This window comes from Erpetoichthys calabaricus, chromosome 9 (genome assembly GCF_900747795.2).
Source record: "Erpetoichthys calabaricus chromosome 9, fErpCal1.3, whole genome shotgun sequence".
Taxonomy (NCBI): domain Eukaryota; kingdom Metazoa; phylum Chordata; class Cladistia; order Polypteriformes; family Polypteridae; genus Erpetoichthys; species Erpetoichthys calabaricus.
The window spans coordinates 184,094,293-184,109,235 of NC_041402.2; the positions used below are offsets into that span (position 1 = coordinate 184,094,293).

Genomic DNA, 14,943 nt, shown 5'->3' on the forward strand with positions numbered 1-14,943 from the left:
GACCCTGTAGTTAGGATATAGCGGGTTGGATAATGGATGGATGGAGATCCCTCCATTAATATACAATGCAACAAGACCATCTTTACAGAAGTTTTCAACCTTTTGCATTTGCAACAGAACAGTCCATATATACAGTGTGTGTGTGTTTCTGATACGGATGTGAGCGACACTGGAGCACCACAAGAACAGTCCTGTCTCCTGCTCTCGTCATTCTGTACTCCTCCAACTATAAATATAACAGCAAGTCATGTCACTTGCAGGCATTTTCAGATGATCCTGCACTTATGGGGTGTATCAGTAAGGCTGATGAGTCAGAGGAGAGGAATCAAGTGGAGAACTCAACATCAGCAAAATCAAGGAACTGCTTATTGAATTTCATTACAAGAAAGAGCCTCTATGTCCAGTCACCATTCAAGGAGCGGATGCAGAGTTGGGTGGTCCACACCAATAACAGACTGGGGTGGTCTCCTAACACAGAATAACTATATAAGAAAGGGCAGAGCAGACTTCTTTTTCCCTTAGGAGATTGCGTTTCTTCAATTTGAGTAGTGACATTCTTTGCATCTTTTAGAACTCTGTGATGGCCAATGTGGTGTGCAGGGCTGGTAACATCACTTTAAGAGAGGCCCACCAAATCAACAAGCTAATTAAAAAGGGCAGGCTCAGTTATGGGACACACTCTGGATCCCCCGGAGGTCGTAGAGGAGGAGAGAATTAAAACAAAACTGAGGGCTGTTATGAACAATGCTGCACATCCTCTCTGACACAACAACACTGAGGACTTTCAGACAATGAATTATACAGCAGAAGTGAGTTAGGAAATGTGACAGGGGCACCATAATACCCACAGCAATATGCCTGTGTAGTGCCTCACTGGGACTGCCATGAAAGAACAAGGTTTTCTTTTCCCCTAGTGAAAAAGAAACAAAGAATGTTCTCTCTCTCTTTCTTTCTATGTATCTATCTTCATGCATTTGTAATGAATTAATCGCCACCCAAATGTTTACAAAAATAATCTTCTACATCCGTGCAGTTAAATAAGATGAACATCCTTTCATGGCAGTGCCACAACGGAACTTTCTACTTAACGTGATTTAAATAAATCCCCTGCACCTATTCAGTTACTGCTGAAGCTCGTGGTCATGAGTACTACAAGCTGATCCCTACTTATTTGTACTTTTACAATAGATAGACCTCTCTCTCTCTACCACTCTTCATCATAATGAAGAAGAACATGGATGCATAAGTATGACAGCTGCTTCTTCTCAAATGCACACATTAACACATTCAACTACACCAATACAATGGCCATGCCAAACAGACTCAAAGAAGCACTAATGCACAAGCACTGTAGAATTAATATTTGCATTGGACTGCATGGGTATCTTGGCATGGCATTGTGAGCACATACTGTAGGTGTAGGCATAGGTACAGTAGTCTGTGCTCTGAAATTACTGCCATAACGAGATTGGAATTAATAACAAGACACTTATTAGAGAGCATCTTCAACAGAAAGCTCCACTCTGAATATGTTCAACCTTATTAAGCTGAACCATGAAGATGACTTCATTTACATTTCCTTTTCAGACTTTATGCCAAACTTAATTTTCGTTTTATTTTAATTGTGATTTAATTTCTGTTTCACAATAAAGATACCATGTCTTTGAACCTGGGCTGGGGCAGGTACCTCATGTCAAACACATGGGTTTTGTGAGTGACCACTTTAACTGGACACTAGAGATTACACTGTGTTTTACTTGTCTCTCCATTCGCATTCTCGTTTCAGAGGAAGTCCTGTCCACAAACTGATGTCACCACCAGTCTCATTAAGTTCCATCTCCTCCCTCTCCACACTATAGAAAAGACACCTCCATTGGAGGACAGTCGTCATATTGGCCAGAGCAGTGCTAGAGGACTCCGCTCTGACAGTGCAGCAGCTTTATTCTAAAGATCTCTTCTTCTTCTGACCAGCAGATCAACATACTTTTAATTAAATGGGGTTTTCCTCAGCTAGGATCCCACCTCTTTACTGTATTCTTTGTGTTTCCTATTACACTACATATAAACCAGGAACCAAATCTGGACCGTAAATGCAGTGACACTCGGCCATTTTTTTTTTTTGTTTGTTATTACCCCTTATACAATTTCATGTGTTAGGAATTTCTTAGTTTTCACATACCCCTTGGGGTCAGAGCGCAGGGTCAGCCATTGTACCGCACCCCTGGAGCAATTACAGGTTAAGGGTCTTGCTCAAGGGCCCAGCAGAGTAGGATCTCTTTTGGCAGTGACGGGGATTCGAACTGGCAACTTTCTGGATACCAGCACAGATCCTTAGCCTCAGAGCCACCACTCCGAGAGTGGAGGTACTTGAGAGTCAGTCTAATAGAAAATATTGTTAACTATATGGCAGCATATTGAGATTTCACCATGAAGGCTGTGAATTGACCCGAGGTCCACATACAGTGGTACTAACAATGCCCATCGAATCTCTTTTATAATGCGGATATGCAGCAAAGACCTGACTGAAAATGGGTATTAAGTGTATAAATTGTGCATGTGTTGAGGTATAAAAAATAAATAAATGGTATAACTTCGCATAAGAGGATCAAAGGACAAAAAAAAAAAAAAATCCGCTCTCAGAAGATGGTCCAATCAGATTATGATTAGGTGATCACAAACTGTTCTGAGGCATCATGGGTACATGGGGTTAGTGCTGCTGCCTCACACCACTGAATTCCTACTTTCAAACTGACTGGAATTTGCATGTTGGCTTTTTGAAGGAATTTTGAAGTTCACTTGTTTTCATCCAAGGTCATTCATTTTAAGTTAACTGATGACTTGCACCACATTAGTGAGCAACACTGGGCCCTGTAATGGATAAATACACCAGAGTCCATCAATCCACTCGTGGAATAAACAGGTCTGGATTAGTGATTTAGGGATGAAACGGTCCCAAATTCAGCAAGAATCTGCAGTATACAGTATTATATTCAAGTGTTGCACCCTAAACGATTTTCTCATTTTTTAAGTTATTTTGTTTTAAATTGTTTAGTATCCACAGTGCTAGGTGACTACACATAGTCTGTCTAGGAGTTGTCCTCACATAGAAAGGAGCCTTTTCTGATGTCTTCTATCACAATTATATTGTCATTATTTGCTTACGGAGTAATACTTTACAGAGTGCAGCTGGCCCAAGATAGCTGGAATTTGAATCTAAAATTACCCCATTTTGTTATTTATATTTTTGTATTGTCACACACGTGTGCATGGGAGACTGTTCCGGGGCTCATCTAAAATCAGACTCCGAGCCAGGAGTCGACGCTGTCACCTAGTTACTTTTCACCCCCAAACCCCCCTCTGGCAGTCACATCACCAATGACATCACTTCCGTTTCCGGACCGGCTGAACCCCCTCTTCTTGTTCTCCAGCCTGTAAACCAGCTACACGGCCATTTTGAGTCATTCGACTATTGACCCACATTAGAAAAGACACCATTTATCATTTATCATTTATGGTCAGTTTTACAGAGATCACCACGGTGCCCTAAGGCTTTATCATTTCTTCTGCCATTATTTACACTATACAGTATATTGCATGTTGTTTTTCTATTTACATTTTTAAACTTATGTTTTCCTTTTTTTTCATACAAATTACTGTGCAAAGTGGCTCATAAGTTTAACCCATACAATGTCTTTGAGTCAAATCAAACCCGTTTTTTTGTGTTTGAGGTTAGTGAAAACGCCCCAAATTTCATCAGTGCAGGAAGAAGCTTTAGGAATTATGCTACAATTCCCCAAATAAAGGAACATTTAAAAAAAATTGAACATTCTCTAAGTTGTTCAGCTTTTAGCAATTTTTTACCTTGTCATGTCTTTTGGGTCAGACGACTTGACCCACTATTGGACTTAATGGATTTTCCACCTCACTTTGGGTATTTTGTTCACAAACCATAAAAACCACCTAAACATCATGCCATCTTTTTCAGCCCAGAGACGTTAACTTTTAATAAAGTGTTTTGATTTTACAAAATACAAACGCGTTTCCAAACGCCTTAGTTTTGTATAGCTTCTACACATATATAACATCTCCATGTTCTTCAAGTCAATACTATTGTATTACTAGGGGGCTCTGCCCCCTGCTCACTTCGCTCGCCCACACCCGGGTTTGGTTAACCAGATATACAATTTAAAGAGATTGTTATTTTCATGGGAATTCTTACATATGCATTACTTTCACTTTTACTTTAAACCTTCAGTAAAAACAATATTTGGAATTAACTTTTCTTCAAGATTGCACTGAATTGTAATTCCGCGTTTGGAGTTGCATTGTGACAACACAACATATAACTGCCTGTGAGTGAATTTAGTTTCTTTATCTCTCATAAATTACCCGACTTTTTTGAATGTTTGTCCATGCTCTTTCTTCTTCGCTTAGTCGTTGACGTGTCATCTACAACGTATACAATTGAAGATGTGAGTTCCAAAATCTGCTAATTACACCTTTTGGTAAAATTTAGTGAACATGTGATTGTGACTTTTCATGCAGTTGGTCATGCACCGAAAATATGTTTCAGCTTCAAAACCTGCTAATTGCAACAGTGTAGCGCTATAGTTTTAGGGATTTAGTTTCAAAATCTGCTTATGGACCCAGATTTTCCTATTTATGTCCAAAATGAATCTTTTGCACTTAGCTGATTTTGGAACGGAGCTCTTCAATTATTGTCCTGATAAAAGTTATAAGAGCTGAGAGCGCAGGAAGCGTGTCTGACAAAATCATTCACACGACCGAGGTTAGGTGACCGGGGTCTTGTTTGAAAATAGTTGTAAGTAGGGTGTGACTTGAAAGAATCTCATGTTAAAAGTCTCTCACGGGACTCCATACCAAAAAGTCTCTCAAAAAGTCACATCTCGTCCCAAGATTATTTTATTATGAGAGATATATTGTTGTAAATTGCTTGAGCTTCAATAAAACCTAAATTTTCACACACAGTTAAGCACACACTCAGAATGCATGTTCTTGAAATTAGAATTTATCCAAATTCTCTTAGGGCACAGCGTAAAGATGTAACAAAAACAGAAACTACTCTCTTGATATACACTAACAGACATAACACTTGGGTAACAGTAAGCCAAGAATGAGGAAAGCACACTCAACAGAAAGGGCTTTGCAATGCTGGATGGCATGACATGCACACTGTAACTGCAGTATTATTACACACACACACACAGCAATGAGCTCACTAGAGTGAGTCACAGAAAAACAGTCACAAAGCCTTCTACATTCTCAAAAATACGACACATGGACATTACCTTAAGCCCTTCTCCAGGCTACACAACGTTCATCTTGCAACTTGACATCTTTAAATAAGGACTTCTAAACTGTGCCATTAGAGCAGAGCAGCTCCTCCAAAATGTCACAGTTCAGCTCACTGACCAACTCTGCTCATTCTCCTGTGACATTCGTCCTTATCTCTCCCTCTTTCTTTCCCCTTGCAGCCTAATGCTGATGGTATCAGCCTCTGATTTCTGGTGGGGCCTTACATGACAGCTAGATGATGAGGGCTGACAGGCCTGCTGATCAAAGGGGCTCCGTAACTTGCAATGTGAGCGCTAAAGGTTACCACGGCTGTTTGCTGCCATGTCTCAGCCCTGACCCCACAGTTCTGAAAAAAAAAAAAAACCAAAAACTTTTAGAAGTAATAAATGATTTCCATCCTTCAGGAAATAACTCAAGTGTATCGACTCAAACCATGTTCGGAAGTGAACACCTGCTTGTATTTCTGTATATGACTGCAGTGATGATCATCTCGGACCTTTTTATTTTTCATCTTAGTAATGATCTCTGATTTTTTTTTTTTTTTTTATTCCTTCTTGGAATTATCACAATATTACGAAAATTATTTGCTCATTTGCTTGTTTAAGATCCTAAACAATTAATAAGAAGTGTAAGACATATACCGTGGATTCAAAACGTATTCACCGCCCATCGTTTTCTGAACACTTTATTGCAGTGGTTCTTCTTTTCTTGCAAACCAATTGTGCCTTATTTGTGTCTTCGAGACTCATAATTGCCGTCGGCCATCATCCCCGATTCTCTCTGTAGAATCCCCGCCAATTGTCATCCCACTGTCAGGGAATCCCCCTTGGAGATCCTCTGCCTACCTACATCCTACCCCCTTGGAGAATCGCCACAAAGCAATGTCATTTTCATTAACTGCCTGCAGCGACCCATCACAAGATACTCCGCAAACCGCACACGTCCCTTCCCATTAAGCACTATTGTGACCCTGCGCCACTCAGATTCTGACAACATGTGATCTAAAATGGGTCATGACCCACTGTTTAATAAACTACTGCTTTATTGTGTTGTGGTCTTAATTTTAAAAGGATAAATTTGCTATTTTCACCCATCTCTCTATTATATAAAAAAATCTTGGGACGAGACTTTTTCCGGCGACGAGACTTGATCTTTTGAAGAGAGACACTTTGGAAGAGAGACGCTTTCAAATCCCGCGAGACAGGCACATCACAACATACTTTGGAAGCGGGTCCTGTGATACACATGCAGAGCAGGTTAGAGATGATGGAAATAGGAAAATTCGAAAGTCTCCAAAAAAATGAGAGTAAAGATCGCATTAGCGCAAACAGACGGAAAATATTGCTCGGTGAAATAACGGAAAAGCGAAAAGAGATGGCATAGTGTTTGAGGACAAAAGGACAGGTGCTGTACAGGCTTTTAAACATTCAAAGCGCCGCCCGATATTCCGATCACGCGGAACAAAAGCAGCAGCAAGCCAGCAGCTGATCGAGCAAAGAGGAGGTAAAAAAAAAAAAAAAAACCAACTGTTACTTGTTTCCCAGAGTATCAGCGTTTAAGAGGGGGTGTTGGAGGTGCAACCGCGTCACCTTGGGGTTCATTCAGCCCTCCTCTTCACAACAGCGGGTGGCGCTGGCGGGGGGGAATTGGTATGCGAGCAAAGCGCAGATCACACGACATGGCAGCAGCGGCAAGTCAGTAGCTGATCGAGCAAAGAGGAGTTAAAATATGTATTTGTTTCCCATTGTATCACCATTTAAGAGGGGGTGTCGGAGGAGCAGCCGCGTCTCTTTGGGGCACATTCAGCCCTCCTCTTCACAACGGCGCAAAGCACAGGCAGGGATGGGAAAGGGGTTGGCAAGCGAAGTCCCCTAGTAATAATGTTTTATTATATAGCACCTTTTCCATACTCAAAGCACTTCATAGAAATTCAGAATGAACAATAGGGCATACAGTATAGCACAATGGATACAATTATCCACATAAATCACTGAATAAAGATAAATAAGAGAAATGCAAAGCTATGAATTTAGAATGGGAGAGACTAAACCAGAATAAAATACAAAAATGAAAATACTAAAAAACCCTGAACAAATACCATAAAATCCCATAGTGACAAAGGTAAAACATTTTCACAAAGATTTGCCAATTTATTAAAAATTAAAACCTGAACTCGCTCATTCCTAGAAGCATTCAGACCCTTGGCTGTGGCCCTCCAAATTGTGCTCAGGTGCCTCCTCCTTGCTTTACGTCCCCTTCAGATGTTTCTAGAACTTGATTGAAGCCCACCTGTGGAAAAACTGAATGGACTGGACAACCACTTAGAAAGTCACACGTGTACCTGTGTCTAGAAGGTCCAAAATTCACACTGCATGCCAGGACGAAAATCAAGCCAAGTCCAAGAAACTCTCTGCGGACCTCTATGATCAAATTGTGGTAAGACCAGGGAACGGGGAGAAGCATATTTTGACAGCTTTTGAGTGTTTCTAGGTGTACAGTGGTCTCAATAATTGTCACATGGAAGATGTTTTGAACCATCAAGTCCCTTCCTAGAGTTGGCCAACCCAATGGTCACTCAAACAGAACTTCACTGGTCCTCTCTTGGAACAGAAGAACTTGTTGGAAAGACAACCATCTCAGCAGCACTTCATCAATCAGGCGTTTAAAGGACTCAAGAAGCACGAGGAAAAGGATGAGACAAAAGCATCCCTACGGTAAAGCATGGTGGTGGCAGTATCATGATATGGGGGCGCTTCTCAAAAGCAGGGACAGTGAGACTGGTCAAAAGGATCAATGCAGCCAAATACTGAGAGGTCCTTGAGGAAAATCTGCTGGAGGGTGCGCACAGGCTCAAACTGGAAAGACAGTTCACCTTTCAGCATGACAATAACTTGAAGCATACAGCCTGGACAATGCTGGAGTGGCATCAGGACAAGTCTTAGAGTGTACCCGAGTGGCCCTTAGAACATGTGTGGAGAGACCTGAAGATGGCAGTTTACAGACACTTCCCCATCCAGTCTAACTGAGCTTGAGAGGATCTGTCAGGAAGACTGGAAAAAACCTGCCCAAATCCAGGTGTGCAAAGCTTGAAGAGACAAAGAAGAATCAAAGGTGGATTACTGCCAAAGGGGGTTCTACAAAGTACTGAAATAAAAGTCTGCATACTTAAGAGAGAGTTCAGTTTTTCATTTTAACAAAATTGCAAACCTTTCGGTAAACATGTTTTTCTTTTGTCATTATGGGTTAAACAGGATAGATTGGTGGGCAATAATGGCAAATGTTTCCATTTCAAATCAAATCTACAACACAATAAGTGAATACACAGGCTCATCGCCAACACACACACACTGGAAATCATTTTGACAGTGGTCTGTAAACATGAAAGTTGCAAAACAAGACAATGCTCTATTGAAGACTCTGCCGCGATCACTAAGATCATGTTGCTCTGTTTTCCAGGAATAAACTCAAGACTGTCGTACCAGGAGAGGTATTCATTTTCAACAAATCAGCTTGAAACTTGGCATTTAACATCAGCAGGAGGTACATGAAAAGGCCAGTAAAACCAGTGTTCAAAAGCAAAAAGACTACACCTTTGTCAATAATGAAAACAATACCAAAGCCATCCAAACCTGGAAATAAAAAACTGGTCATGATTTAAATTCACAAGGTAAGCAGCTTTTCTTTCCAAACCCTTGTTACCGATCGTGAAATGTGTGCCTTTGTGTAAATGGTCCCTGCTTTATGTTGTAAGAGACTTGATTTCATAGCTGATTAGTTGATGTTGCTCCAACAGAAACAAAAACTGGACAATACGAGAACAAACTCATACTCCGGAATTCCTGATATTATCAAAAAATCTAAAGTAAAAAAAAACAAAAAGATTTCGAAAAAGATAATTTAGTGAAAATTACAAAGTTAATCCTCCATACCTGGACTGTGCAATTGTCAGACATAAACATAACGAAAGAGGGCAACAATGGGAAGAAGAGCTCAGGCGGGCATAGAGGGGGCAGACACAGGGCAGAGCCAGCTCACCAGCCTGAGATAGAGCTCCATGTCCTTTTCTTTCAGAGTGGAGTAAACGCTTTCCATCTTGGAGGTGATGCCACACTGTGAATCATCGAGACTCTTGATAAAATTATCCCTGTTTTCGGACATCAGGTTAGTAAAACAGAAGAATGTGTCTGCCTCGGCATGCTCTGGAGAAACACACACATAAATAAATAAATAAATACAAACATACACCCATAAATAAATAACACTTTAGTTTAGGTATTCCTCATTTACTCTTATATAACAAGACCTTAACATAAACTTCTTTGGGTCTTCCCCACACAATTCTACAACATCAGGAGATCAGTTATTCATCTCTGTGCAGTGTAGCATATTGACATGATGGGAAAATTACTTGTGAATATGAAGGATTCACAGGTCTTATACTAAATACGTAATATAAATCTGCTGTGTCAACCCCTAACGGGAGCAGCCAAAAGAAGAAGAAGAAAAGGAAGATACTAAATATCTGATATAAAAAGAAATGTGCCTCCATTAAGCCACCTCAGACCACTCCAAAGTCAAGTTTTGTTGGCAGGACATGTTGCAGAGATGAATACCTTATATACTCGCGGATAAGTCGGGACTTGATTTTACTGTATAATTTCTGGTATTTTATAATGTCGGACATATAAGTCGAATGTGGAAAACTCACGCTATTGGTCCAAGAGATATGCTAATGCCCACCTGAGAGAGTAACCACGGAGCACACGGCCTTTATTTTTATGTATTGTGCCTACGTGAGCACACAGTAATACCCAAACTATTCCAAAGCGATGTTTGCACCGATTTCTGTTTTTTAAATCTCACACCCTCATACACCTTTATCGCAAGAGCATCACTTATCTGCGATGGAGCATTTGATCAGAAGAAAATATGAAGCTGGTTTTAAATTAAATGTCGTTGAAGTAGCAAAAGAAATTGATAACTGCGTTGCTGCAATAAAATTCGAGAAACTGGTGTGAGATTGGATGAGGCAAGAAGATGTAGAAAAAAATAAATAAATAAATATAAATTAAGTGTTGCATTTTTGAACATGCGTATAAGTTGGGGTCTGATTTTATGATCGATTTTTCAAGTTTCAAGACCCGACTTATACGTGAGCATATACGGTAAAACACATTACTGATGCTTTGTAAGTGTTATGAAGACCCAAAAAAGTGTACGTTAAGGTCTTGTTACATAACAGTAAACGAGTAGTAGATGCATGTTTGCAATACCTAAACTAAAGTGTTACCAAATAAACATGTTCAGAGCAAAACTGTCCTTACAGCAACAGCCAGATGGTCTTTTCCACTACAAAGCTGAACTGTCCCATGTATTCTCTGTCAAGGCTGGTAACTGCACTATATGACAATTAAAATCTGATGTTTTCCAGACACAGCTATTATTTAAGTATAGCTACATGTCACATATTTTAGTAGGTGAAATAAAACAGATGAATCAAATCTTGGTGAAAAAAACACAAACCTGTTATGTCAGACTTTGCTCACAATCAATAGGCAAAGCTAATAACTAACTGTACAAAGATTCATTTGGATTGAATGAATTACTTTTGAGTTATTCTGTTCATATCCTGACGCATACTCTGTACACATTTCTCCAAAAAACAGTCAAAGCAACTTCAAGGGTTTTTAAGCGTCTGTAATTAAAAGGTTATTTATACACAGAGAATAAGCAAAAAGCACAGTGAGCAATACACACTAATCTGGTGGTGACGATGGCCGATAACAAACTGCCACCATCAGAGCCTATGCTCCCTCTAAGCTGTGACGTACAGCACTTTTGATTTGTGCTACTCACCCCCTTCACCCTTTCTATGAGGAAGCAACAAAAGGACATGATCTAAATGGAGCATATGATTTTATTTATCTTGACTTTGAGAAAGCATTTGAGAAGGTATCACATGAGAGGTTGAGAATCAAACTAAAAGAAGTGGCTGTTCAGGGTGTGCTGTGTAGATGGATGCAAAACTGGTTCAGACACAGGAAGCAGAGGTTGATGGTGCAAGGAACTTTATCAGAAGTGGGTGATGTTAAGAGTGGTGTCCAGCAGGGGTCAGTGCTGGGGCCACTGCTATTTTTAACATATATACATAATTTGGATAGGAATATAAATAACAAGCTAGGGAAGTGTGCAGGTGATACCAAGCTTGATGGATTGGCAGATAGTGTAGAATCCATTGAATCATCACAGATGGATGTGGACAACATACAGGGTTGGGTAGAACTGTGTAGTAAATGTAAAGCATTACACGTAGAAAATAAAACTGTTAGGTCTGAATACACAATGGGAAGTCTGAAAATCTAAAGTCGTAGTGGACTCAACACTATCAGAAGCCATTAAGAAGGCTAACAGAATGTGAGGTTATATAGCGCCTTGATGTGTGGAGTACAAGTCACAGGAGGTTCTGCTCAGGCTTTATAACGCACTGGTGAGGCCTCATCTGGAGTACTGGGGGGTGCAGTTTTGATCTCCAAACCTCAAAAAGGACATAGCAGTGCTAGAAAGAGTCTAGAGAAGAGCAACTGCGCTGATTCCAGGACTACAGGGAATGAATTATAAAGAAAAATTAAAACAGCTGAGCCTTTTCAGTTTAAGCAAAAGAAGATTAAGGGGAGACATGACTGAAGTGTTTAAAACTGATGACGGGAATTAGTCCAGTGGATTGAGACGGTAATTTTAAAATGAGATCATCAAGAACATGGGGGCATAGTTGGAAACTTGTTAAGGGTAAATTTTGCAGTGTGGTGGACAGCAGGACTTAAGGGAGTTATAAAATTAGACTTGATCTTATTTTAGAAGAATTAAGTGAATAGAACTGGTGAGCTTTGTTGGGCTGAATAGCCCATTCTCATCTACATTGTTATAATGTTCTGGTAACGCAACTATGGCTTTACTCGGACCGACTCCCATCACCCCTACTTGTCATCTGTGTGTTGGTGCACCTCTTGAAATTCAAAGTGGGATTGAAGACGTCAGTTGTAAACACTAAGTATCTCTTCATGTGTTTATTCACATCTGCTCATTGGTATAAGAAAAGAAAAAAAAAAAAAAATGGGACAGTGGTCAGAGCCCCACATAGGCAAGGGAGGTCAAGTATGGAATTTTCCACTAGTGGTAACATGTTGGTGCTCAAAACAATTTGGATTTTTGAGTTTCACATATGGGCGACACGGTGGCGCAGTGGGTAGTGCTGCTGCCTCGCAGTTAGGAGACCCGGGTTCGCCTTCTGGGTCCTCCCTGCGTGGAGTTTGCATGCCCTACCCGTGTCTACATGGCTTTCCTCCCACAGTCCAAAGACATGCAGGTTAGGTGCATTGGCGATTCTAAACTGTCCCTAGTGTGTGCTTGGTGTGTGGGTGTTTGTGCCCTGCGGTGGGCTGGCGCCCTGCCCGGGGTTTGTTTCCTGCCTTGCGCCCTCTGTTGGCTGAGATTGGCTCCAGCAGAACCCCATGACCCTGTGTTCAGATTCAGCGGGTTGGAAAATGAATGGATGGATGGATGAGTTTCACATTAGGGATACTCAACCTATACAGGCTTCTGAAACCACTGTTCAATAAATTAAAGCACTCTATACTGCAATGAGCTGTTGCTAACTGCACAGCGGTTTAAGCAACAAAGTTCATCCATCCATTATCTAACCCGCTATATTCTAACACAGGGTCACAGGGATCTGCTGGAGCCAATCCCAGCCAGCACAGGGCGCAAGGCAGGAACAAATCCCAGGCAGGGCGCCAGCCCACTGCAGGGCACACACATACACACCCACACGGGACAATTTAGGATCACCAATGCACTGAACCTGCATGTCTTTGGACTGTGGGAGGAAACCCACGCAGACACGGGGAGAACATGCAAACTCCACAAAGGGAGGAACCAGGAAGTGAACCCAGGTCTCCTTACTGCGAGGCGCTACCACTGCGCCACCATGCCGCCCTACAAAGTTCATCACTGTGCAATTCTAAGAAAATATTCATTTGAAAACACATTAATTAATTAGTAAATAATTAAGACAGCATAGTGTCATAGTAGTTGCTGTTATTGATGCTATACATAGATCCAGGAGCCTGGGTTCAAATTCCCAGCCTGAATGTTATCTGTGTGGAATTTGCACATTCTCCCTGTACCCGCATGGGATTTTCTTCTAGTGCTGCAGTTTTCCACCACCACCCTGAAGCCATGAATGTTTTAGTAATTCGAAATTGTGAGGGTGAGTGTAAGTGGACTACCACATCTTCCAAGATTATCTCCTTCCTCGTGGTCAATGGTGCTGGGATAGACTGTTACTCCATGTTGCCATAAACTGCGGGTTTCAGAATGCACTTATGTTATTAAATAAATACAAATAAGTCAAATACAAAGCATTACTCTCGTGCCATGGAGGCAATAATCTTTTTACATTATTTGGTTTACTATTTACAAAAAAAAAAAAAAAAAAATCAGCAAATTGTTTCAATCTAACACTCAGTTTAGCAACATTCTAAAAAAAATCACCAATGATTTGTTTTCAAATATGTTTTCAAATTTGTTGGGTTATAAATTGATCTGTTTGTATGGAATGATTACAATGAAAATTAATAAAATAAAAATATTAAATAAAAAAAGATATTGGTGGGAGCTAAAAAAAAAAAAAAAAAAAAAAAAAATCACCAATCTAATATTCAGTTTAATAAATTGGAAGTGGTCACCCGTTGCATGGCTGCACTCGGGTCCTAATCTGGGATCCTGAGTTGGTTCGTCATGTGGTGGGTGCAGCAATGTGCTGTATCAGCGCCTGCTCCTAACCTCCTCCTCCTCCTCAGATGCCATACTGTGTTGATCTGGCAATTTAGGAAAAGTAATCTAACTCTGTAAATTCGATAGGTAGAAAGTGTTTTTATTCATCATTTTCTAAAGTGATTTTTTAGAGTGAAGCAGGTGGTGATTCCAGGTTTTCCTTACAGTCTGTAACTGCGTTACTTGATCGGCCTGCGATTCCCAGCAACCCCAGGAGTACTAGGCACCACTGGGGAGGTTCACACTTGTGTGGAGAATGCTGTGAAGAAATATGATGAGGCACTACTTTGAAAAAGCAGCCATAGTATGCTGGAAAGAACTGTGATCATTTACATTCATTTGTTTCAACACTTCACCCTCAATCGGATTATAAATACGACCACCATGGTTTACAAGATGTCTGCATTTATATTCTTGTCCTGAGTCTGCTTGTTCATGCAACTTTGTCTTGTTTGGGTATGTCTTCGTCTGGGGGAGCGCTCCTAATCAATTCAGATCTTCACATAACAGCTCTTCATCATTACTGTTTGTATCTGTGGAACTGGAGTGTCTGTGATTGAACTCTTGAGTGCTTATAATTTACCATTTTGTGGTTAGTGCTTTGTCAGGTTTTTGTGCTGGTTAAATATTTATCACTCTCATGGTAATTGGGGTGGAATTTTCAAGTGCACTGTTTGTTAATTGTTTTTTTTTTTTTTGCCCCTTTAATTGTTTAATATATTCCTTATTATCAATTCATTTCTGCCACTGTGTTATGCGTGTGGGTGCTGACGCATAGCTAGGTGTGTTCGTGGT

At 40.5% G+C, this 14,943-nt stretch overlaps 1 protein-coding gene across 1 annotated transcript in view; it reads right to left on the reverse strand.

The window, feature by feature from the left end:
- tbc1d13 (TBC1 domain family, member 13) overlaps positions 1-14,943 on the reverse strand; it is a 60,955-nt gene that overhangs the window by 7,106 nt on the left and 38,906 nt on the right. The window contains exon 9 of the mRNA XM_028808586.2: positions 9,352-9,515. Within this exon, the coding sequence (XP_028664419.1) occupies positions 9,352-9,515 (164 nt within the window). The remainder of the gene's footprint in view (positions 1-9,351; positions 9,516-14,943) is intronic.